This window comes from Varroa destructor, unplaced genomic scaffold (assembly GCF_002443255.2).
Source record: "Varroa destructor unplaced genomic scaffold, Vdes_3.0 BEIS01000007.1, whole genome shotgun sequence".
In the NCBI taxonomy this organism is placed as follows: domain Eukaryota; kingdom Metazoa; phylum Arthropoda; class Arachnida; order Mesostigmata; family Varroidae; genus Varroa; species Varroa destructor.
The window spans coordinates 1,370,555-1,396,499 of NW_019211460.1; the positions used below are offsets into that span (position 1 = coordinate 1,370,555).

Sequence of the window (25,945 nt, forward strand, 5' to 3'; positions counted from 1 at the left end):
CGCTGCAGAACTTCAGCTCGTACGGCCTCTGTCTGTTCGTCGACTGGTTAACATAAGACAGTTCATAACCGTCCGCAACACTGAAAAACTGCACGAACTGTTATAGAGTGAATCGACAGCTGATGGTTGGCAAACGGTTGAGGCCACTTGTGTCTCTGGTGGTACTACGTGCATCCGTGCATTGGTCTTGTTGGGCTAAGCCAGTTTCCTCGGGCCACCGCTTAGCTGATTGCTTTCCATCTCGCAGTGGTTTTGGTGTCGAACCAATATAAACAGCGGTAGCAGAAACGTCGTATTGGCTTCAAAAAGTAACAACAAGAAAACAGTTGGTCCACCGCTACTCATTCTGGTCGGATCACGTGGGTAGGGACCCAGCTACGACAGAACCCCCCACTCGTCCCCACCACTCGTCCCTTACTGATAGTATTTTTTCTGCTACGGCGGCAAAAGCGGCTTAATCGTCGTCGTCGTCACCATTCTAGTCGACGATTTTGCCGCATTCGCATAAATACTGGCACATACAGCGTTCAATGTACAGTGTGTGTCTGTATGTTCGTATATATGTATCTACACGTGCGCCTGTTATCGCAGGACGAATCCAGTGTACGACAAACTTGAAACAACGGAGACACAGAGTGCACACTTATTTAGTGCAGATTATACTGTGGAGAATATTAAATGGATATAGTCTTACACTGTCACAGGCAAGCGAAGCATAAGCAAGAAAACGTATCCAAGCGACACTATTGTTGTTATTGTTTCCCGCTTCCATTGATACGCACAGTCTCCGTAGATTTTGTCTGGTTAGGCCAGCCAATATCATGGTCTCCAACACGAATGTGAAATTTCAACGAGACGATGCGTCTTCGCACCCTTCCTATTCAGGATTTACAGGAAAATAACTTTATGAAGCCTCATAAAGAACTGCTAGTCAATGATGTCGCTCACTCTTTGGTCCCCACAGTAACACAAACCTATGATCCTGCTCATAATACTTTTCGCGCCATGGAGCCCTTCAGGATTACATTAGCACTGTAGTAACACTTGCGTTACTACTCGAATAGTTAACGACGTTCACGAACATCCGCGGATTTACAGTTTATCTTAACTTGGCATGCCGCATTGGATTAGCCTTCTACTTCTGTCAGTTACTGCCAAAACTGAGAAGTGAAACAGCATTTTGCTTACACAAATATCGTGCGGCCAATGGCCGGTATCAAGTCGTCACCGGTCTATAGGTCATTATCACCAGCAAAAATTTGACGTAATATAAAATAACGTCGTACGAAACACACGTCAAAAAAGCGGATTAAAAAAGGTAAAAAACCAGCAACGAATAGTATCAAGAAAACCGTCGTTAATAGTAAAAATTGACGTTTCCTTTTACATTGCCGCCTCTCAAACGTGATGTTTCTGATTTTAAACTATATATATGTAGAAACAAATAACATACATGACCAGCCCTTTTGGTCAGTGGTAATCACCTGTATGCATGAACTTTTTAGACCATTAATATGGTGCTATACGAAACGCTACACAAGGATACGCTTTAAACAGCTTTACTACTGCTGTTGCGACTGACGTTGTCACTGCTGCTGACGATCAACTGTAACGGCGTTTTCGGTGTCTAGATCGAATTGAGACTGCAACTAAAGATCGTATTTGCAGCTGTCGGCAGAAGTTTGAGTGTGGGTTGATCATTGATGGTAGGCGTGAGAATACACGTAGACACCTAACGACGTCGGCCATATAACCATACAGCAGCGAGGCTGGCTCGTTACTGTCTAGTAGCGCCGCCTAGCGAGAATAGATTATATATATTAGATAGAACCATTGAGAAAACTATGTACACTATCAGAGTCGTGTTTGTCTTTGTGGGTCGACATTCGTTTCTTGAAGATCATCTACCAGCGATGATCGTTTTAGATTTGATACGAATATAGATAAAAATTTCTGCTATTGTACTTTTTCTGAGAGTTGAAGTCTTTCCAGTCAACGGCAATAGCTATACCGCTACTGATAAATATCCTAGTTATCTTTGTTTTACTGGGCGTAAAGCATATTTGTTTTTGTGTTGCTCTATATATGATCGTTGAAATTTAACAACGTTTTTCGTTGCACAACGGTGTGTGTGACACAGAAGAAAGATATTATGATTTGCTACACGCACCCATTGCATAGCGGCAATGAACTCATCTGGTTAAGCATATTGTTTCGGAAATTAATGGGAAAATAAGCTGATTAGTCAAAAAGAAGAGTTCGATAGACAAGATTGGTTTGATACAATATGCTTTTAGAAATTATGGTAATCATCAAAAACATTTTGTACTAATGATTCAGAGAAAAAAAACTATTCTAACTGTGAATTAGCACAAAAAAGTATTTTGTGGTAAATTTTTTGTAGGCGGTTTTATTTGGAAGTTTGATGCGTTCAATATCTGATTAAATCTAAGCCCACAGATGGGACAAACCATAATGAAGTATCTATATTACTTTAGTTTGAAAGCGCTGTCGGAAATGCGAAACAGTATTATTATTTCTAGAAACAACTACAGACTTTTTTAATACTAATAAGTGTTATAAAATTAATATAAATAAGATATTGTTACATAAATAAGCGCTACTTAGTCATTCTTGAATTCTTCCATTAACGTACTATAGATTGCTGCTGCAAAAGAGACAGTGCTAAATTGCCTTTATTTCTCGTCTGGACTTTAAATCCATTCACTCGTTCATTTTATCAAACGCACCAACCTTTTCCTTGACGCATGTGTTGACTTCAATGCGATTCACCAAATTTATATCGTTGTTGGTGTTTTCGTGGAATCGTTTCAGCTCCGTGTGGGTGACGACTGTGTTGGGAGCGTGTTCACGAGGAAGATCTCCCCAGAACCTCCAGGGAGCAGCAGCGACGAGATGGCAGCAATGCAGTCTCTTGGGGGTCTTGGCTCCCTTGGCGGAGATCTCCTCAACCAGAATAACCAGAGTGAAGCCGGACCAGAGGTATGACTCTTTAAGTTCGACTAACCTCTTTTCCTTTAATACAAAATTAGTGTTTGACATCGAAAGAAATCTGGCGTTACACACAAAATCTTAATCACACATTATATCTGTGTATAATATTATAACAATTCAAATCTTCATAGGCAATTCAAGCTCTGGAATGATAAACAAATTTACTCCATTTTTGGAGTATAATCGGCAAAAATCTTTTGAGAGTTATGCCATACTTGATATCCATCTTCTGCTTGTACGGTATCAAATGCAGCGCACTTACTCGGGACTCGAAACTATTAGAAACGCGATAGCATGTACTTTATGGTGTAGGCTCGTTCTGGTTTAAATAACGCTGAGCTTATTGGAAAGAACGAGCAGAAAGTAGCTAAAAGTACGAAATAGATATAAATGTATTTCTTTCTACTTGAATGTTTAGAATACAGCTGAGACCTGATTACCCAGTTTATTTTGTAGCCCTAAAACAAATTTATTTTTATTATTAATTCATTCAAAGTAATCTTCTTTCCCTACTTAATCATGCTCCTGATGACGGAACACGGAGATAGAAAACAGATAACCCAAATCATCATAGAGTTTTTATTTGGAAAGCATCTTTAAGCTTGTAATTTGTGCACTGATTCAAGATTCTACAGCCTCCTATAGAAGAGAGGCTAACGTATCTGCAATTATTATGTTTCACTGGGAAGATCTGTGTACATTTTTATCCTTTCTTTTCAGAGTCTGGTCACTCAAAATTATTGTTTCGCGTGGATTCATACTTTTCAGTTCACTCTGTGTGTCTCATACAAAACATTAGTAGAGAGATATATAATATTTTTCAATTTTGGAACTGTATTTTTACTCATATGTGTCTCGTATGAAAAACATACACAGATCGAGCTATCAACTATCTGGCTGCGAGCAGCTAATGCCCGCTCGTTCGTCCTACGGTTACAGGTGGCTCTCTTCAACAATGGCCAGCACGCAAATGACGCTCTGAATTTTAATGATGCTACAACAGAAACAACAACGTCAACAACAACGATAGCACACCACCGCCATTCAAGCTCTACGGCAAACATCATGCAGGTGAGCAGCTTTCATGAACTTGGGCATCCTATAAATGTGGCAGAACGGTCTAGCATAGTATTCGCTTTGTTAGCGGAGTTCTGCATTCAGAAGCCAGGTCCATGTCGGACGGTAGTTATCCTCTTTGAGACACCGTTGCCTTTTGGTTAATAATAAAAATATTTACTGGAAGAGATTCGCTTCGACTTTCCACTGAATTATTACTATTCTATAATGGTGACCTCTCTAAGATTAAGCTGATATGAATGCCTCGTTGCCTCATTTTCAGCCACAAAAAGTACGATTTGGCTAAAATTATTCGCTTTGCGTTTCAGTGAATTTTGTTTCTTATTTGGCCATTCGGCAATCTACTGAAGGTGCCTCAAAATGCCCCAGAGCAACATCTCTTAGATTTAGCCATTTCTAAAACTAAGAACTATGTAATTATCTCAGTTAATTTAGATAGACAGTACATCAACAATATAAACATAAATTAACTTATTGCGATTTGTGATAACAAGTTATACACATCAATACCATATGAATAAACAGTTTCAAGAAGGTAAGGTGCTCTTCCGTAGAAAAAAAATTCCATCCCAGGTCCCCAGACAGATACTGCCCGCTTACAGGAGCATGAACATTATGCGTGGGACATGTTGTTTAGGCTGTAGGACAAAGCTGTATATACTTACTTATTCTGCTTTGGCAAACATTGCATCTTTTAGACAAGGAAATTCAGCGTACTGTAAAGAAGAAGGTATTTTGTTAAATTCTGCTCGCTGTTTTAACAGGGAACATTTATATGATATCTCTTTCATCATCTAACGGGAGCCAGTTATAGGGCCGACAATGGGTGTTGAGCCAGTCGGTGCAATGGTGCCAGTTCACTAGAATATGTATGTTGGCGATACTATTGATCCACAGAATCGCCATTAGGCACATGCACCTTGCTTGGCTGTGTTTATCCGTTTATTCATTGGTACGCTTTGCCAGCCCTATTATTCCGTCATCACTTACTGGTGAGTCGGGAGCAAAGTTGTCCAAAAATGTTCAGCATAAATCCAGCACAAAGGGTTATTGCAGTTGGAATATCACTGTGTTTTGACACATTTGTTATGTTTCAGTTGTTTAGGGACTAGATAGGGAAATTATTATCGTTAATTAACTTTATCCTCCTTATAGTGTACCACATGTTGAACTAAATATGTAACAGCCACTTTGACCACTCGTATTGGTATCACTGAGGGCTAAATTGAGGTCTTCTAGGTACAGGTATTACCTGGCTTTGTTGAGTATCTTTATTCAATTCAGCCTCATTCAATTTGAATAACGAAAGAATGTAACTAATAGACAAAAACAAAAACAACTCAAGCTCAACCAGTCAGACTCTCATTCGATAATTCATCATTTGTTTTAAATGGTGCTCTTGGATGAAACACTTCATGGACCGCTCAGTGCTACACGGACAGAAGCGGTAGACAGGGTGGTCCACGGTTGATTCTGAGTATAGAAGACAGTATAATTTTCGGTCATACATTACTACAACTGACTTATGCAGCGCTTCTAGTATGTTCATTTGGGTTCAGCTCTAATATGACTACTAAGTGTGTTCCGGTATCATTTAATTAAACTTTTCTCGTGCTCTCAATTTTCATCAGGAGAACGTGACGTCTATGGATAGTAGAGGTGGTTATGATTCAAGGACCATCACCAAGCAAACCCTGTCGAAGCTCCAGATCAATTCCAAGTTTGGAACGTTCACGCGCAGGACATGCGAATCAATCGAGAAGTTTAATTTCAACCCGGAAGACGACGATGACAACTCTTCCAGGCAGAACGGGATGGATATTGACTGCGACGGTGAGCAGACCATAGTTCCCGGCGGTCGTCAGAGGACAGGCAGATTTTCTAACGGTTTCAACAATGAAACCACTCAGAACAACGACCTCCACCAACGCCATTTGAATGGAGAATCTCCAGTGTCTGCTGGACTGTAAGTGTTTCATGCATAGATATGCATAATCGTCTGATTAGTCGAATCATGCTTCGAAATTGCGGTCATGCTTGTACTTTTCGAAAAATTTCGAAAACAATACGAAAAGTTATTATCTATCAACTTAAGTGATAAATAAGAACCTTTAAACAATATTGAAATATGTATTATAATTTCTAGCTCTAACGCTCAGGGCGTACACCTGTCAGATAGTGACCTTTCACTTAGACAGTTGAACGGCGGCGCTATGCTACACGACGTCAAGGCCCCGCGTAACGGTTCTCCAAATGCCAATCGAAAACTTCAAAGTAGTCCGCAACAGCCCAGGCGCGGTTCTCCATCCCGACAGCCAACGAAACAGGTAAAGATGGGGTCTTGGATGAGAACTCACTTTGTGATCGTTCTATTTTTATTTCTTCTACAGAGCGTGTTAGCGAACCTACGTACACAAATTGTTAAGTACGTATATTTAATATTTGGACAGACGTAACGAGTTGCCAGATTTTTAAGCGAAATACAAGCTTCTTTGTATAGATTTACACAATGCATTCCTCGGTATATAATATTTCTGTCGTCTTCATCGTACAACACGTTGTCACAAGTTTGTTCTATAGGTTACTGACGGCATATTGGTCACGCAATTTCATAAGTGGACTTTTATCATAGCTTTGGTAGGAAAATAGATTCAATCATCCGTAGTCCTTAGATCAGAAGTAAGCTTTGCTTGAAATGAGCGTATATGCTTTCTCAATTCAATGGATAACAGGACTCAATAAAAAAAAATGAATCCTGTCTTCTTAAATTGTTATTTTTAAGGCTTACGATAGTTCACAAAGATGATTTATGCCACATTGGCTCGAAAGCTTTTAGGATCAAAGCTGTCACAAGATCCGGTGCACGAAGGTACTGAATAGAATACTTCTATGCTATCATCGTCTATATATATAAAGATAATACTTGAAATATTGGTCAGCAACATTAATAGAATAAGGTAGCCGACATACTCTCACATAAATGATCTAGACACGCCCACATACACACAGAATATAGCCATTAAATTCTACCATCAAAGAGCATATTCTCAATATACAAAAATTTTCTATCATAATTTGATAGATTTAGGAACTGACAAATCTTAACGAAATTGTTGCCTCTTAATGACCTGCCGCGTGGATCAACGGGATAACCTTCATGTTGTTGCTGGTGATAACTATGGACCTGTGGAAACTTTCACCAGGTTGAAGCAGCCGTTCGAGGTATTGGTCAAATAAAACCATCAGCCTTTGTATCGCCTTTAATGATGACCGGCCGTTCTCACGGTTCGCTCGACGCCTCCGAGCTTCCTTCAGCCGGAATATGTAGTGAGAATAGTACGGGTGGGGGGAATTACAGCCAAAGTGAAAGTTCGTGCGGCAATCTGGACGCCGATTCACAAACTGAGAGCGCATTATTGGTCGATGCCCGCCTCCTTGACGATCAAGTGAGTGAATGACATTCAGTGAAATCAAAAACTGGATTGATCTATAAGCCTCATCATCACCATATTAGCCCCCTTAAAGCTAGCCGTACACGATTTGGTTCTCAAAACTACTATATTTGTTGTGCTCGAAGAAACTTATTGCTACAAATATCTCAGCAAATGCCTACAAAATACTAGGAAGAACGTGCAGTTTATTCAAGCATCTAGCCCAGCACAACAATGCATGAATGCAGGCGAATGGCCGTGTCTGAGTGAGCGAGTGCTTGAATGCGGACCACCCTGAAACAGTACTGCCGCCACCGATGCAACTTCGCATGTTAACGTCTGTCAAACTTGCGTAATTCATAGCAGACGAAATCTGACGGGGAGCTTGCAGAATGAACTTCAATGGTGTCAACAACGGATATGTACGAAACGTCTGCTATGCCTGAACACTGGAAAATCCTGTAAAGGAAATGTTTATTCCGGTTTAACTAGTTTAATTCATATAAACAATATGTATTATGGATCGCCACCTGTCTATTTTCTACTATTTTTTTCGTGGGGTTTAGCTGTGAACGCGTTTCAGCAAATACTTGCCTCATTTATGATGCGTCTTACCGCGTAGTAGTTCGTACGCAACGACGGCAAAAGCTAACTATATCATTGACGTTTGCGTAATCCTACAATACGCAAAAAAATATTGCTTTTGGGGTTTCGCCTTAGGCAATTAGGAAATCACGGTTACCTGAACACTCAGTTGAACCGAATTGTGCCCGAAGTTTTTGTGAACCCTCCCAAAGGTCCGTGTAAAAGCTCCAGCATGTAACGCATTAGTAAATTTCCCCATTTTGTTTTGTCTTATCATTTTAACTCTACCGTATCTAATCAGTGTTAATTGTATGACCTTCATTTGAACGCTCATTGGTAGCGTGAAGTGCTTTTCCGTTTGTTTTAATATGATTTTGTCTACTTGTTGCGCATCTTGCATTTTTATATAATTCTGGAATATTTTTTCTCATTCGAAATTTGAAAGGAATCGAAGAAGGTATTTAGCAAGGTAGCCAAAATCGCCTCTAAATTTAGATAAAAAAAACACATTGGGTTCACTGAAATTGACCAATATGCGCCGCAAGATGTTTTGCCTCATTGTTATGTTTTGTTAATCATTACATCAATTAGCATTTTGTGTTGTCGTGGCCTGTGCTGATGTGATGCTCTTCTCCTACGCTGCATTCTAGGTGGTTGAATTGGAAAAGGAAGTTGATTCACTTAAGATTTATTTGAATGATGCACTCGCAGAACGTGATCAAGCAGTGGCCGCCCTCAGAGCTTATGAAGAATTACTCAAGCGCATTAATGAGGCAAACGCAAAACAAAAAAGGTAAGATAATCATCGTGCTAGAGCCTCCACTCCGCTGTTCATATACGACTCATGACAATTTAAGCGCGGAGAGTTTCAATATACAATATAACAGCATACTAAATGATTTTGTAGTCACTTTTTGTCGGAGTCGCGACATGTAACAGACGGAACAATCTTTGACAAATTTATAGATCATCAACGTCTTCCTTGGGTAGTGGGAGTTCTTCACAGAAGGATGCTGCCGCAAGTAATTCCACAGCCGCCGATTCAGAGCGTCTGAAAAAGAAAAACGCCATGCTAGAGAAGACGGTAGACAATCTCGAACAAACTGTGCAGGACACCATGGCAAGGATGAATGATGTGAAGGACGTTAACCAAGAACTCAAAACGGTTTGTTATCTAATTACATGTGTCTGTTTATAGTGTCGATGCAATAGACTGAACATTGCTAAATATCTCATCATTATAACGAATTTTACTAATTAAACCTAATAGAAAAAGTACAAAAATGTTATTTGGCAATGGAAATCTGTATTTTTATTTGTTATCAAGATAGCCCCATTAGCTTGTGACCCTCATGGCGTATTCTGCACTTCATTACTAGGTTCTAACGGACCAGCAGGACATGCTGGCTCAGTACAAGAGCACGATTGAGCAGAAGACGTTTGAGTACAAGGACCTCCTTGCCAAGCACGAGGCTCACATCGACGCTCTGGTAAGAAGCGGGCCAATACGTACCACTACGGTATATCGACATAGCGCCTTAAGTTTTCTGTTTGCATTACAAGTCTTTTAATATGCTTCGTTCAAGCGTATATATAAGGTAACACTGTAAGCCTTGTACATTGAAATGAATAATTAATCAAAATATTAGGAACAAGCAATTTTGGTTGTATCGCCACAGTTGAGTGATCACATCAACCCTTATACTTTGCGATCTGTAATAGGTTACCGAGCATAAGCGAGATCGTGCACTACTGGAGAAACAAATCACTTTACTGCGTGCAGAGGCGCATATGAAAAGCCTTGATAATGAGCGGCTCGCTTCAGAGTGCCGAATTAAGGTATGCATTACTCAGAGTTCATATCGTTATATGTCCTACCCATTATGTAATCAAAATGGAGCCTCACAAGGCCATACTTAACGACTATTTTCCTTTCAAAAATCATATTTTATACCTTTCAATCGATTAACCAACCAGCAAATAAATTAACACATCGTTTTTCCATTTGTAAATAATTTGTTTTGTAATTTCGTGATCCCTTAGGGTGAACAACTGGCTCGCATGACAGAGATGCTCAACGAACTACGCCAGGCGTACTAAATGGGAACAGACAGCGACTTATATAGGGGCGGTATAGGGAAAGCCTTATATCGTGATTTTGTGTGGGGGTGATTGCATTAATTATGCCCACCGGGAACGGGTAGATTATAGGATAGGAATTGAAGCATATTGCCCCTAGCAGGGAAAACACCTGATTTTAGTTGGGCTAAATGGGTCTCAACGGAATGTGCCACGTCACTTTTTTCTGCGCTCTCTGTATTTTGGTGTCCTCTTTGTTTTCCCGATTTGGGAAAGCTCTACGAGTCATGGATCAACAGAAGCCAAGCAGTAGCATATCGGTTGACTAATTACAAACCAAACACAAGCAGGCTAAGATTCAGAATATGAATATTTTTTAGAACGGTTGCGGCTCAGCTGTTGTTGGATAAACATCATCATAATAGAAAGTTGTCTCCTATCTCTTACAACTAGAATAAAGTTGAAAAAAAACAAACGGTTGTTATATGCGTATTAACGCAGAATTGACTCTATTGCATATAATTGCAACGTACCGACTCATCTACACCATCAGAGAGAAACCAGCGATGGATGGTATTGTTCGTCACGATGAAAAGAAAACAATCTGATGAAAGTGTCTGTAAAGTTCAGTATAAATACGAACACTTTGAAATAATGATAAATAAATAGTGAATACGTATATCGCTAAGTAACAATGTTACGAATAAGAAGTTGCAAGCGCGCAGCAATATATGATTTTCTGCAAAGCTAGCCCCATATTATTACTAATAAAAATAATAAATCAGTAGGCTACAATATACGGATGCATACAAACGTATTCAGGGTAAATCTGGAGGAATCGAGAGATTGATTTTGGTGGACCAATACGTGTACGATCATTTGGCTTCAATTTATCCATTTACCTTTTTTAGTTTATTAGGTACGAAATCCCGATCAATCTCTATACTAGGTTAGACAAGTATGCTCAATAGATTAACGCTCGATTCAATGTAAAGTAGTGTTAGAAAAGCAAATTTATTCGTGGATTTTAATTGGTTTTGTCCACTACAGATATTTAAACCGACAGAAATACTTTTATATGCAAATCACTATACAAGTTGTGATTCTGTTCTTTTACAGTCATAAAAAAAATGACTCACGCCGTTCTTTAGCTCATATCGCATACATTGGATACCTCAAGGGCCAGATCATATTTTATGACCGATATTAGGTGTTTACCTGTCTGAATCAGACCAAGCAGGTGAACGAGTGTAGCCCAGTGCAATTAACCGTGATTTTATTTTACATGTTAGGTAATGCTTCTTCTTATCAAGTGATGCCGGTTGTATTTTGAGTGTTAGTTCCAATTCTAGACATTAGCAAACTTGTTTTTTATTTTTGCCAGTTTAGCTTCGTTTTCACGGCTGAGGCAAGAACGTTGATGAACTCCATCGACGACAAAAACGAATCCGAAATTCCATAATTATACCTAGAGACCTAGAACTAAATTAAATGATGCCCTTGAAGAGATCGACCTCGGATATGTTACTGTGAACCAGTAACGTTTTAAAAAATTGTCGTTAATGGTTAGTTGATAGGAGTTACTCTTCATTTTTTTTTAGTTAAGCTTGAGTGGTTTAAAGCTATGTTGGAACTTCTACTAAACCTAACATCTTGTTTTATATAATCAATTAGGCATATCATGCTGCCAGAAGGACGTAGTTTATATTTTGTTCGCTAATGATCGATGTCTTTTATTGATGGGGGCTCACCTAAAGTGATACTATATTAAAAAGCTCTTTCTTTGGAAACTATCGTGTTAGATTAGCTAGCTTTAATAGGCTTCATGGGCGGATCCCAGCTGTTTCAAATAGTACTCTCTGGATTGTTAATATATGAAAACTAATATAAAGAAACATCAATAGGTGCAGTCGCCTATAGTTAATGCTGCTATAGTCCATCGTAATCACAATGTAGAAAAAAAACGAGCAAGCTCGGTATTACGGGAAATAACTTGCTTGCTTGCACTGTAGCTTTACCAGAAGGTTGTTAGACTAGCTTAGCATAAAATTGTGAGCAACGAAAATCGCATAACGTACATGCAAATATAAATGTATGTCTATCAAAGATATTTGTCTAAAATTGCTAGACTATAATTAGTAATGTGCGGTGGTGACAACTCTGACCTCATAAACTCTCACAGATGGTGGTCAGAGATAGCTGTTGATGGTATGTCCATTCATGTTTATGGCTCAGGCTCATAATCCGGGACCTCGTTTATCAATTATTCTTTTCTCCAGCTTCTTCTAAACTTCTAGCTTCTACGCAGACAGTGGAGAATCTATATATCCATTTTTCTAAATATGGCCTCGTTATTAACTAGCTGTTCTACTCGATTCATTTCAATTTTTCACATCGCCCCCAGAAATCTCGACTGATGATGTAGGCGCGGTAAACAAATGTAACGATGCGAGGTGATTGAAAGTTGAAATACCAACAAATTGATGACAAAATAAGATCAAATCTTGAGAAAAAAATGAACATAAAAAAAGACATGGTTAAGAGCGTCACTGTTAGGTTGGGGTTAAATTTAGCTTCGCTTATCGATCCTTGTTAAATGCTTGTCATTTTACCTATTAAAACAATGATGCCGATACTAATTCAAATAGCTATGAGCACGGGTACGTAACAAGCCACCGCAGGACCGGTTATGCACAACACCTAGGAGATGGACCTCAAGTCGACGAAGTACCGTATAATCTGGCATACTTAGTAATACGTGAAGTGCCGAAGTTATTTTATCTCCCTTCAAGACCAACCTCCAACAAAGCCAGATTGTCAAAAAAGTCATAATGATGTAATGATAACATGAAATAGTATATATCATAAAATACGGTACCACAAAGATGATGCTATTATAATAATACCTATCATGGAAATTAGGTGGCACTTATGGCTCGATGCGAGTGCAAGCGAGAAGCATCAATGCCACGATAATACCTTACGACGGTTACATTACGAATGCAATATAGATTAATTATAGAAAAATAGTAAATATAATAAAAATATACATAAAAAGAAAGAAAAAGATAAGAGAATATCGATAGATCAGAACGTCATACATAGTCTATGATGGACGAGATCAAACGCATAAACTACTATACACTAACTGCATACACTGGAAGAGAGGAGAAAGAAAGAATATAAATACATACGCAAAAAACGCTCGATATATATGTATAGACGGCAGACGAAAGTTGGAGAGGTATTTTTATAATTTTAAGTTTCATAGTAAATAAACGACAATATTGTGTACATATATAAACATAACTGTCTTTATTACGACAAATTATTAATTGTTGTAGGTAGAGAGAAGATGCTATTATCCATTAAATTAAAAATTCACTTATGGGTTAGTCCTAAAAAAGTCATCATAACTGATAAACTAAAATTGTTGCACTGCGCACTGCGAGGACAAAAATATCCAAAAAGACGAGGTTTAGCGCAGAAGTGAATCAACTAGGCTACCTCTTACGTGTAGATAGATTTTTGAATACGGCAGATAAAAATAAAAAAACTAGAGTAACCCCAATGACGTTTTTCTAAACAGTGTTGCTTATCATATAATAATTATTATTATTATTCAGAGCACGCAAGTGGCTTAATTGAAAAGTTTATTCGATTGTTTTAAGTTAACTTTTACTTAATCAAAGAGGTTAAAATCCGTCTGAATAGCAGATGAACACATTCTCGTTTTCTGATCTCTAAACTTCTTTAATCTTAAAAACTTTAGACAGTTATTTAAATTGCTAATATCGTTTTGACGTTTATTTTGTTTGAAAAATAATTAGGGTAAACTACTTGGTAACTAAAAAAGAAAATGATGGTATACTTCAAAGAATTTTAACTTTTTATTCAAAAGTTGTTAGGTAACTTGTTACACTAAGTTGACACTATTTGATCGCCTTTCGTTGGGGGCGACTGTGCTTGAAATCAGAGGTCTTCACGCATTTTACAAGAGCATTCTGATCGATCGGCTTGATAATTTTTCCTCGTGAGGTTACAACGTAAGGCTTTATGAGTTCCTGGAAAGCGCTTGGCGTGTTGAACATGCTTCCTATCGGCTGTTTGAGTACTGTCTGAAAGATACAACGGTTTTTGTAATGGCTATACCAGTAAACATCATCTGATTTTAATCGCATCGGAACACCTAAATAAACTAGACACCAACTGACCTCAAACTGCGAAATCTTGGTGAAACCCTTAGGAACGTCAAAAACTCTGTGAGCTTGTATGCCTCTCATGTTAGCATCCTCGTGCACTATGGCAGCTCGCGGTTGAAACATTTTTCTATGACTTTCGAGGAACTTTTTCTTCCGGTCGTTCAGTCTATGGATATTGCTAGGAGTCACCCAATCTCCATCCAGACCTTTCTGTTTCAAAGCAGCCTCTCGCTCTGCATTGCGCTCTAACGCATCCTTTTCCTAAAAACGCGCAAGTAATGGCATATAATACCAACGGCACAAAATTTTTTAACTCTTCGAGATGTTTTGAACTGTTCTATTATTTACATGTTTGAGACGTTTATCGAGAACCGAAAAAAATAGCAATTTTTTTTATGCACTACAACAAACGTAAAAAAATAAATGTCTTGAAATACAAGCTAAATTCTTTTCCAAAAATGCTTGTAGTTCAAAGGAAATGCCCTTATTCACCTTTTGTTCTTTAATAAAGTCTTCAACCACGTCATCTCCCGCAAAAGCCTCCTGGATGAGTTTTTTCTGGCGTTCTTCATCAGCACTGCCCTCAGCTGCGTCATCCTCTTGATCTGATTCACTCTCTGAAAAACCTTCACCTTCAATGGCTAAACTTAAACGCAGCCGCGATCTGAGCTTTTTCTCCGATTTTGTGCCTATTTGCAACACCTTTTCAGGGTCGATAAACACCTGCAAAGCAAACAAATTTAAAAAGCAAAATAGAGTAAGTGGGGCACGCATTCCATTTAGTAACAATGAATGTCTTTACTTTTCGGAAGCGCTCACTGAAGAACACGTGAAAATCACTCCGCTGTTTACTGTATGCTAAGCACGATTGTGCAAATCTCTTTTTCGTCATAATCGTATTATTTGAATGTTCAGTGAAGTTTAGGCTTTTTTCAGCGGCGCATTTCGCTGAGGACGCCCTGCTATCAGTCACCTTAGCACAACCGATTTTTGGTCTACTCACCGCGCTACTGGCCGCCATTTCTTCACTTTCACGTTTTTCACTGAGATTATTACTTTTCTCCTCGTTTTCTTGCTTGGGATTACTAATCTGATTTAAGATTTTTATCTCTTCTTGAGTTTCTTGAGGAGTCGCACGCTGCGTGCTTTCTGATATTAATTCGCTCTCTGAATCGTCGCTTATATCGTCACCACCATCCTCCTTGTCGACGTTTTTGCTATCACGACGAACGACCTGTTTCCTGTTGTGCTGCGCTTTCACGTTGCCATTTTGCTCAACAGGCGACATCCTCATATGCTCCTAAAAGATTTATACAAACAAACGGAGCATAAGAAGAAGTCTTTGGCAAGCGCCTTAATTATTGCTTGCGAAATCACGTGGTCTCATAAAATTAGTGAGGACGAAAATGGTTAGGATATACATTTCAAATCAGCTTAGAGGGTTTACTCACCGGTACCTCCAAAACTCTACCTACGGGAAGCGCTTGTGCTTCAACTTTTTCTCCAGATTCAGCATCCTCTCCGACGTATTTTATTTGTTGATTTCGCGTAGCTTTTGCAGTTGATTCCCCAAAACTTGCCATCTTCGTCATGATGCTTGATGCAGTCTTAATCTCCTCGAAAAAAGTTTTCCTCAGCCATGGATTATCTTCTTGACTTCCATCAGCCTGTTCATCGTTTTCTTGCAGGGATCGTTCAAGTCTGGCCCGTTCTTCCTCTTCCGACGAATCTCTTTCATTTCGGCGAACATTACTGTCACCCTCTGCTCCCTGCAGTTCGTCGTCATTTGCGCTGTCGTTGTCGCTGTCCGTTTTCACTTTTGTCTCCAATTCACGACCCAATTCTATTCGTTCCCTGTAAAAATTTTATGAAGTTGAACTAAGTACACTAAGACCAATTAATTTGTTGTTATTTTTTTTTATTTTACTAATATTTGTATTCTAAAAGGTTAATTTAACTATTAAAATACAATTAACGTACCTGAGCGCAAGTTGAGCGTCTTTGTCAAATTTTCCAGTTTTGGCTAATTGGGTGGCCCATTTACTTTTGCGCTTATGGCGCAACGACACGCGTTCTTCTCGGCGAATTCGCTCCAACTCCTCCAGCTTTTCCAAAGCCTTTTGAGGATCCGTTACCTACAAGCATTGGGTTGAATTCATAATTAAGCACCGATGTACGAAGCGAGCAAATACATCGAAATAATTTTTCTAATGATTATGAGCAACGGTTGACACCAGTCGAAGACTGTTGTCAATAACAAAGGGAAATTCTTCAAAGACGCATGTTGCACTGCACTGTTGATGAACGTATATGAGCTTTAGCTCACCACATTAGATTATACTTCAAAAAAAAAATACAGAATCCAACTCTAGAGGAGATTAGCCGAATTTGCTCAAGTTTGAACTAATTTAAAATAAATAATAAAGTTCTTTATCTGTTTCAAAAATTTGGCCCAGGCTAAAATTTGTTTTTTAGCTTATAAGTCTATAAAATATATCGTAGTTGAAGTAGACGGATGGTTTGTGTACCATGAAACACACCATAAAACACGACTTACTTTAAGGTGCTCGAATTCTCTTATAGCAGCCTTTATCTTGTCTTTCCGGTGGATTTTATGGAACTTTCGACTCTTGATTTTACGCACACGACGATTTCGCAGGGCTTCAGTATGCATTAAAGCACGTAGACGCCGCAATTCACTACATAACTCAAATGGTAGTCAGTTGTAAAGCATCCTCATTAACGAAAAAAAAAACTCATTCGCTTAACGGTTTAATCTTGTGTCTCACGGGTAATATAGGAAAATTAACGGATGGAACAAAATTAACATACTAAGGCGATTTTCGCTGAATATCTGATGTCTATCATACCTTAGTCTGGCGATGGCTTCTTCTTTAGATAAGACCTTCAACTTTTCTTCCTCGAACTGACTTAAGCAAGCATCTGAATCAAGTCGATGCTTACTTGAAGATAACAATAATTCAACTTGAGTTTCAAGGTCGGTAGATGGCTTAAACTGTTTTACGAAATCTCCACTTTGTTCCAGTCTGCAGAAAGTAATATAAACAAACTTGTATTCAGTACAACCATGTCACGTGCGGCGTAAACCTTTATTGTTTTTAAAATCAAATTAGACGGTCAATGGTACAACATCTGTTGTTTTGTTTGCATTAGTACAATCCGTAACATTATAAACTCAACAATCTCTTTATTTACACAAAGGAAAGGAAATATTACATTTATACTAGTTCACTTAATAATAATGAATTTAACTGCTCATGCCCGCACGTAAAGATGTTGATGATAGCGACTCTCGCAATGGTTTCGAGAACGATCGAGCACCTGTTCCGTTCTACATAGCGCAACTCACCTAAGAGGTTCGTCGTTAAGGGGAAAACGAATCTGATCTGCGGACTCATTGTGTTTTACAATCGAATCCCATTTGCCAAGTTCGCTAGTCGTCTTCGCGTATCCTATGGCTCGTTGTAATCGCTCCCGAGAGACCTGTTGTTACCAAAAATGGTATATTGGCAGTTTAGGAAAAAATACGTTAACTGGGAACTAGGAACATCGTAACCTATTAGATATTCAAAAAATCAAAGGAAGTTTAACGTTGATACCTTCGGTAGAGGCACAGGAAGAGCCCTAGCTTTTTTCTTGATTTTCAAGATTTTATTTCGTTTCTTCTTCAGCTTTGCAGTATTGTTAAGATCCTGGAAAACGACAATATTTGCATATACAAATCAGTTAGTAGAATTATTTTTATCCGTTTGTAAAATTCAAATATGGTCAAAATATATCTTTGTCTAAACGTAGCAGGTAAAAAAAATCAGGGTGTATTTCTATTCTATACCGCGACTGCCATTAGTACGCCTATATTTAAGCATGCCTACGCATACTTTTTCGGTAAAAACGCTTGAACTTTCTCAAAATTGATACTGGCAGGTTTACTTAAGTCTCACTTTTGAGTTTTCGATGTGTATCGTTATATTTTATAGCGGTTTAACCTCACGTTAACCTATTAAAGAAAAAAAATGAATGTTTTAACCGCAATAGAAAATACATAAAACAACTTTGCTACTCTTGGTAGGTAGCTATAGTTCAATTTCTCGTCGCCACCAAGTAGATATTTTTTGTTCAAAAGCTACACTTACCTTAAGCATATCATACGCTGTCAGGCCACTCGACTGTAAAAAGTCAAATTCGGAAACATCTTGAGACGCTTCACTTCTTTGCCGAACTTCTCGTGATCCATAAAGTACTTTGACTCTGTCAATCAGTCGAGCGTGACTAAAAGAGAAATTGAACCATGCTAGCGTTCCAGTTATCTTCAACTTACTTATCAGAAAAAGAGTCCCAATGTTTAATAGAAATGGTCGACAATGTAATGATTACTAGCATTTTTATAATCTTCAACACAGCCGCATTAGGCGTATTTGATTGCCTAAAGAAAATAATTTTTTTCCGAACTCTACCGTCCGAAGCCGTCTTAGCTTCGGATCAGAGAACTGCCTTTACCAACATCAAATAGACGCGTTTATTCTAAAATTTTAACGTTAATTATTTGTTCTTAACCTCAGTAGAGAGACATGTTGCCGTTACTATCTCCTGAGTTATCAATAAACTGTTGCTTTTTAGCTGTTGATCTTTTTCAAATGTTCTGTAAAGGTTTCTAATATTTTTCTATCCGTTAGTACCTTTCTTCGTTGATGTCTTCGGTATCCCCAACTTCATCATCGCTGATCTCACTATCGAGGAGATCATCCAATTCTAATTTGTTCATGTTTGCAGATGCACTATAACTAGAGGTTTTGCTCACTGATATATAAATATGAGGTGTGTACGATACGCTTCAAGTTTTCCAGCAAGGTACACAGTTATCTCACCAAAAGCGTCCTTTTCCAAAACTAAATTCGAGATTCTAACTGTTATCCGAATTGTTGCACATGGTTAACAGTAAATAAACACAATTATGAAAATATATCACTATCTGAATATTTCTCCAACAGCATTCGTTGCCAGTGTTTTCTTTCGCACGTGGCGCTTCAGTCCATTTGAGGACGGAGGGGAGGGTTCAGGTAACTACTTGTCAGTGTGTTGCGTTTTGCAGTATAGCTTTATGAATGACAATAGCCATCAACGATCCAATGATATTATAATGTTTTCTAGCCATCTGGCTCTGGCGCATTATTTACTTAATCGGATATTGACTGAGCAACTCCGATCATCCCGCAAGTTCTTGCATCTTAATTCTCGGACGACACCGTTTTCTCGTGTGGCGCGGACTCACACTTAATTCGTAATCCGTTAACAACGGCTGCTAAATAGGCACTGAAACTATTTCTGTTTGTTTATGGCATGTCTTTCACAATTTACTTGCGACAGGTACCCATTAAGTTTCCATTTGCAATCACAGAATTAGTGTCACCAATCACATTTCTTCTAAATTGAAATAGCAGGCCACTATAATATTTGTGTCAAAGCATGGCCTAAAACTATTTGAAACACACGATCTGTATCGGTCCGTTCATACCTAACCACAGTGATATTACTAAAAATACCATGCAAATGTGTATGTTGATTTCAAGTTAAAACTTTCACTTGGTTTGAGTTTCACTTGGTTACTTTCTGTTTATGCGTTTTCAATGTATTTTGTATGTGAGACTTTATGGGCCAAAGTACTGTATAAAAACAATTAACTCAGGCCTTTTTTAGGTCTATTTGTTCTAAAGTCCCGTATGGTTAAGGCAAATCGATCGATTCGTGAGGAGTGGCTTAGTAAGGAAACCATTTAAAGTTGTCGCTTGTTGCTGTCGAAGTTAGCAACAGATAAGGTTTAACACTTCAGTGGTATTAAGTTGACAGCTTGATTGTTGTTTAAATATGTGCGATGATAACGCAAGCTAACTGATGTCATTAAATATGGATACTCTACCTGCTGAAGACATTTTACTGTCCTGTAAAAGTCTCCATGAACTCGAGGCTGTCACGGACCGGTATGTGCAAATGGCAAACATTTTCAAAGGTGAGTTCATGGAATATGCTCTACACATGTTGGGTGATTATCTACTTAACAGAGGGTTTATAGACACGTTGCGACAATATGTAAATTACTTTAAATTTTTATTGCCCGCTCTTATCAGCTTAGCTTAAATTTGAATTCCCAAATAATTTACCATTGTATACAAAAATTTAAATCTCTTATTATGAAAAACACATTATAAGCCAGTCATCATGGAGAGGATGAAGGCAGGAATTTTGATAATGCATTTTGCGAAAATTTTCAGGCTTGCGTTCAACTAACTGTGATCCCCACATCATTCAGCGCATTAAACTTGAACTTCTTGAGGTATTGTTCCGCAATGTATGACCAGATTACGGTATCTGTATTGTTTAACAATGTTATATTTCATATAAGATTACAGTAGTAAATAGTATATTACTGTATCCCATCAAAAAACGATAGATATTTTTCAATATCTTTCAGCTTCGATGGCGAATGTCGTAAAGGAATACCCTATTCACTATGTTTGAGAAATCATTATTTTAGTTCAAAGTCAACAATAGGCCCTCGTTTGCGGTCAGTGTTATACCATCCTGATAAAATCATTGTCATTTTGTTATGTATTTCTTCAATTTACGTCCGCTGTTTTTGTACTGTAAATTCTTTTAAAACCAATGACCGTTATTTTGAACAGCAGATACGTAGCACACGCAGGTGTGTCGATGACCACAAGCAATCTTTGCATGGCAGTGATTCCTTTAGTTCCTAGCGTAAACATTAGTGCAGTGCAGATATACTTTATTACCTCAAGTAGTTTCATTTCTCGAAGGAACGCTTCCTTTCAAAAAATTTGTGCAAAAAAATGGGAAAACATTTTTGTGGTCTCTCCGTGTGTAGCTGAATTTAACGTGTTACTTTGTTAATACAATATTTTTCAGTCACCGGCTGATGTGAAATCAAAACGGCGCAAAAATGGCCTAACAAAATAGCGATAATAGCAATTAAATTATTTAGTATTTTTCAGTAGAGGGAATAAATAAAGGCTGAAGAATATATTATAAATTAGTGACAAACATTGCAGTTCGTATGGCAAGCAATTGGCGGTGTATCTTAAAAGGGTTCTGACCATATTAAAACTTGAGCCGAATTGTTCTAAATAATTATTGAATTTATCTCAATTGAACCTGAACCTTCCAATATGCGGAACATCCATAAGCTCAGGATTATATAAATTTGGGAATTTTAGGATCGCTTAGTTTTAATAGCCCAGCACACACGCGTATGGATATTGCGCTCATTTGATAGCCCATGAAAATAAAAGTAAATGGTAATACAAGTTTCGTTAAGAAAAATTCGCATTTGTACAAGGTTTAATGGTCGATGCCAATTTAATTGTTTTACGCCATCAGAAAATTCATAAACCATACATAAATTTGTTGTAATTCAACTCGACGATCTTCAGACACGTTCGAACCTGTTGAATCTACAAAACACACTAAAGCGGACTGCTCGCCGTGAAGAGGAGTGTCGAGCGATGACTCAGTTTATCAAGAGCTGCCGTTTATATGAAATGGTAATTCATTTTCGCAGTAAAATATTCATCGTTCATCTTGAAGTTGATATACAAAGCACATCGAATGCACTTTAAAATAAATTAAGCTTATGTTTAAGCAGGATTAATAAATAGTATCTTGCATTCATGGCTAAGCCATCATTACTGAGAAGTTGCATGCACGCATGTGAAATCCACAAAAAAGGAATACAGAAACATTTTGCTCTATTTCAGATCGATGACATGTTACTCGATATAGCATTTCAAACGAATGTGGACTCTAAGCCTGGAGCCAGCATTGAACAGCTCATGACTACAAGTGGAGTTCAAAAGAGTTCAATAGAGACGTTGCAAAGTACTGGAGCAGCTGCCACTGGTGCCCTAAAATCGTCTCCAGAACGCCGTGTTACCTCAAAGCCAAAACTTGTTACCAACGATGAGTTAGCTCTAGTTCCCAGGTGCATACTCGGAAAAAATTACAATTTCCGTTATTTTAACACTTAACTTACTAGTATGGGTCAATTTGATCGTTTTCAGCGCGATGTTAATATGTGTACAAAGTACCCATAGGTTTAGTTCTCGTAACTTTATGGATTATAGTTGCGAGTTAGATAGAATTTCTGTATAAAATAGAAATCGACTTCAGATAGCCAAGAGGAATGAGTAAATTCACTGCAGAAAAGATCAGAAATTATTGTACGGAACCTACGTTGTTAGTTTTTAAAATGTGATTAGTTAAAATACAAATCAAATAAATCAATTCAAAGAAAACTAACTACTAAGTCTAGCCAGCAGCAGGTAACACGGGTATATTTTAAAAACTGGAAGGTCTATATATATATATATATATATATATATATATATATATATACAAAAATGATAAGAAAAAGGAAAAACATGCTTGTTCGCTGTCTGCATAATGTTTTAGTATTAAAGAAGGTACATTCGTCTAGCAGTAGAAAGCCTTACTAATATTTTTGATATCTTATTATTGTCACAGTTACCTACGGGGTCGGATAACACTCGATAAGCTGAATGAAACATACGAAATGATTCGTGAAGTGACTGAGCTCAAATATCAGCTCTTTAAGAAGAACAAAAAAACAATAACTACGGAAGAGAGGGAGGCCATCACCCGAATGCGTGCAGAAACTGTACCTACACTTAAGTGCGTATTGGTAGTTATCAAAATCTGCTGAACATTTCAATTGCGTAGTCTGTTAATAAATCCATTAACTTATTCAGCACAGAATCGCGGCGATGGCAACAATGCTAATTGCATGCAACCGTGCGACTATCACAAATTAATATCTAACGAATCAATCGTAAAGCCATTTGCACACCCCTAGAACGACAGTTGATGTATATCTTCAGTGTGAGATTTTAACTCGAAAAACGTTGATTTCAATCGAACCACAGTATCACAAATCGAATTTCCAGATATTCGAGTAACTTCTAATCAAGTTACTCAGAAAAAAAATAGAAAACGGACCTGTGCAAGGCAAATCTATTTTTAGGCTGAGCAGAGCTGTAATTTTACTACTACATACAACTTTTTCGTAACGAATTTCCCTAAAACACTCCTGAAATTCTCCCTAAAAACAGCTTCTATCAGATTGTATTAAATTATTAGAAATCGCTCTATTAGGATTTGTTGTATTCTTTTGCAGTGATCTATATATTTTAGTTGCCAAACGATGAAAAATGAAGTAAATTGTGCATGTGCTTGCTAATCTATATTAGCCATATTTTTCAATTGACGAGAAAATGCAGTTGGCCAATACACAATATGTATATCAGCGTACGTAATGTTAAACTAGCTTAAAGTTTTATCAAAATAAACAGTTTAGTTTTTATTCTTATTGTTTCCAGAGGACAGCGTTTCATCACGGTGGCTGATATTAAATTTTTCAAAGACCGCATGATGCCAAAAGCTACTCTGACCCATTTATCGATCCTACGGAGTTTGCATCGGCTTTACGAAATTAGAGATAAGAACGTTCTGCGCATAGTTATCGCGATTTGAACAAGCAAGTAAAGAGAAAAAGATGGGAAATCTCATTCATTTTAGCATTTTTTTAGGGAAAATCGATTGGGGACTATATTGTTGTCAGACATTTCTTGTCAGAATTGGAGCGAGTAATAGATTTCAGTCTCACTTCGACAAACAGCACGAATTGAGTCTGTATAGCCAATAGGATATGGGAGATTGCCTAGAAATTCCCTTACATCGTCATAACGTATATATACGGTTATATGACTATTGGTAATTTACTGGAGATAAGCTGACAAAAAATAGCTTGTTTTAACCAACTGTATTTGTTTATGTGTGAATGGAAATTAAAGATTAACAAAGTACCAAGTTTTATTATTTACAGCCAACATGAATAGCATAAATCCACCTTATTTGTATTGTTTGCTTGGCAGTTTCAACGATGAATTAACTACATGATTTTTTTTACAAATTTTGCTTAATAGATTTATTGAACAAGACTTTGTCTATTATGCATTTTATTAGTATCGCCTTTTGTGGCGCTTCGACTGTAGCCTGAATGCACTAAAGCGCTGTTGGTCTATTATGCGATGTTTTTATTTTTCGAGGAGTATTTTTATATAAATAAGTCGGTTGGTTGTTTGAATGGCCGGCTTGTGAATGCGCGCACCTTCTTATAATTATTATTCAGCAGTAAAATTTATTGCAACTAACCCTAAAGATTTTTGTGCCGTCGACGCCTCATTGGCACGCCTTCTCTATTAGGTAATTTGACACAAAACATGAGGCCATAGCGAAAAAGTCGGCAGAATTTTTATCGCTGTCTGTTTTGGTCGAGATGAGCCTAAAGTGAAGGTAAAAAAAACGCCGTTGCTTCTTTTGATGTTTTAACGCGTATTCGAACACGTGGTTTTACTTTTTTAGCATTAAGGTAATCATACTAGGCTATTTTTGATGTATTCAGTGCGTTAATAAGCTTGCTGCGGTGTGTTTCTTCGGAAACGGTTCAGCCCGTGCCTAAGATAGAAACTAGACATATAGTCTAGCTTTTTAATCTTGTCATCGACAGGCCATCCTTGGAAAATGAAATTTTAGCTTGGTTTATATCCTTTATGAATTATGTATGGTGCTATATTCAGCTTCATTCGATATTTTAATGTAAGTGGTGTCTTTTACTATTTTATAAACGGATTTGTTTGTATGTATAGACAATACAATCCATTTCAACCACTATGGCATAACGAAAATTGGTAGTCACATTAGATAATATTTAACGGGCTTTACTTGATTATTCGCAAAACTATTTACATTAGTGAGTAGTTTACTTGTGCAGAATGGCCAATTGTTTCAGGATAAAGTGTAAATCCTTCAGGCTTTTTTCAGGTTTTGTAATACAGCAAACACATCTAAAAAACACGTCACACTTTCATTAAATGATTGTCCAATTTCGATTTAAGCATATGAAGTACATGTCTCGAATTCGGCATCACTTCTTATTGTCGTTCTTTCTGTCTGTAGATTTTAGTTGTCTGTAGATTGTAGTTGCTTAGCGTGCAGTAGCATCGGCTCCATCAAAGGTGTAAATATTTTTGTATTAACATTTTTTTTTTATAAAAGAATTAATGACGTGGCATCAACTGATGATGCTATAATGAGTCATATATAAATCATACCTATTGTATATATTCAGGGTTTTTGTTGATACTAGCGGATAGCTTTTTCAGAGCAATTATGTTCACCAACGAAATTCACTAAATAACGAAATTATGAAATTTGATACGCATTTAGTATATGTAGTCCATAAATCTGCCATGCCGTATTTGTCGGACTATTTAAACACTAGATACGACCTTTTCCATTTGATCTTCTAGGCTCTGAAGTTTTTTTTATACCTGCGTTTAATTATGTTTTGACCATTGTTCCGTATGCCTTCCAATGAATAAGCTTGCCAGGACTAATGTACGAGAGCTAAGATAGCTATACACTAGTTTAATCGAGCTATAGATT

General features: G+C 37.7%; 3 protein-coding genes across 17 annotated transcripts in view; 2 read left to right on the top strand and 1 right to left on the bottom strand.

The window, feature by feature from the left end:
- The window catches only part of LOC111254131 (uncharacterized), a 50,862-nt gene extending 37,366 nt beyond the window's left edge, over positions 1-13,496 (top strand). For 6 of the 8 annotated variants that reach the window (XM_086975521.1, XM_086975520.1, XM_086975523.1 and 3 more), the window contains 10 exons: positions 2,836-3,003; positions 3,955-4,086; positions 5,724-6,058; positions 6,239-6,419; positions 7,296-7,538; positions 8,759-8,901; positions 9,075-9,273; positions 9,488-9,598; positions 9,831-9,947; positions 10,152-13,496. In XM_086975521.1, coding sequence (XP_086831647.1) covers positions 2,836-3,003; positions 3,955-4,086; positions 5,724-6,058; positions 6,239-6,419; positions 7,296-7,538; positions 8,759-8,901; positions 9,075-9,273; positions 9,488-9,598; positions 9,831-9,947; positions 10,152-10,208 — 1,686 coding nt within the window. In that variant the 3' untranslated portion in view covers positions 10,209-13,496. Of the gene's footprint in view, positions 1-2,272; positions 2,306-2,835; positions 3,004-3,954; positions 4,087-5,723; positions 6,059-6,238; positions 6,420-7,295; positions 7,539-8,758; positions 8,902-9,074; positions 9,274-9,487; positions 9,599-9,830; positions 9,948-10,151 lie in introns of those variants that run through there. The other 2 variants (XM_086975522.1, XM_022814685.2) reach the window with 2 other exon arrangements.
- A 559-nt stretch (positions 13,497-14,055) lies between these two features.
- On the bottom strand, positions 14,056-19,451 carry LOC111254520 (U3 small nucleolar RNA-associated protein 14 homolog A). 2 transcript variants are annotated; one of them, XM_022815442.2, is made up of 12 exons: positions 19,087-19,451; positions 18,544-18,679; positions 18,010-18,102; positions 17,760-17,893; positions 17,260-17,436; positions 16,947-17,088; positions 16,370-16,524; positions 15,841-16,243; positions 15,393-15,689; positions 14,882-15,112; positions 14,402-14,650; positions 14,056-14,301 (listed from the first exon to the last, which is right to left on the bottom strand). In XM_022815442.2, exons 1-12 carry the CDS (start codon positions 19,170-19,172, stop codon positions 14,284-14,286), a joined length of 2,121 nt encoding a protein of 706 aa, XP_022671177.1. In that variant the 5' UTR covers positions 19,173-19,451; the 3' UTR covers positions 14,056-14,283. The 2 variants fall into 2 exon arrangements, with proteins under 2 accessions (XP_022671177.1, XP_022671176.1); XM_022815441.2 differs by having other exon boundaries at positions 14,056-14,305.
- A 117-nt stretch (positions 19,452-19,568) lies between these two features.
- Positions 19,569-25,427, top strand: LOC111254521 (SKA complex subunit 1-like). 7 transcript variants are annotated; one of them, XM_086975534.1, is made up of 7 exons: positions 19,569-19,717; positions 20,334-20,414; positions 20,677-20,738; positions 21,856-21,966; positions 22,180-22,403; positions 22,946-23,113; positions 23,818-25,427. In XM_086975534.1, the coding sequence occupies exons 2-7, from the start codon at positions 20,396-20,398 to the stop codon at positions 23,969-23,971; spliced, it is 738 nt and encodes a 245-aa protein (XP_086831660.1). In that variant the 5' UTR covers positions 19,569-19,717; positions 20,334-20,395; the 3' UTR covers positions 23,972-25,427. The 7 variants fall into 7 exon arrangements, with proteins under 7 accessions (XP_086831660.1, XP_022671182.1, XP_022671179.1 ...); XM_022815447.2 differs by having other exon boundaries at positions 19,642-19,774; XM_022815444.2 differs by having other exon boundaries at positions 19,652-19,774; positions 20,094-20,414.
- Positions 25,428-25,945: the final 518 nt, after the last annotated feature.

Coding starts and splice junctions, on each gene's coding strand:
- LOC111254520 (XM_022815441.2), bottom strand. CDS start 19,172: ATGAACAAATTAGAATTGGATGATCTCCTCGATAGTGAGATCAGCGAT. Junction 18,680..19,086: donor GAAGACATCAACGAAGAAAG/GTACTAACGGAT, acceptor TTTCTCTTTTAG/TCACGCTCGACTGATTGACA. Junction 16,244..16,369: donor GACGCTCAACTTGCGCTCAG/GTACGTTAATTG, acceptor AAATTTTTACAG/GGAACGAATAGAATTGGGTC.
- LOC111254521 (XM_022815444.2), top strand. CDS start 20,300: ATGTCATTAAATATGGATACTCTACCTGCTGAAGACATTTTACTGTCC. Junction 20,739..21,855: donor TTAAACTTGAACTTCTTGAG/GTATTGTTCCGC, acceptor GACGATCTTCAG/ACACGTTCGAACCTGTTGAA. Junction 21,967..22,179: donor GCTGCCGTTTATATGAAATG/GTAATTCATTTT, acceptor GCTCTATTTCAG/ATCGATGACATGTTACTCGA.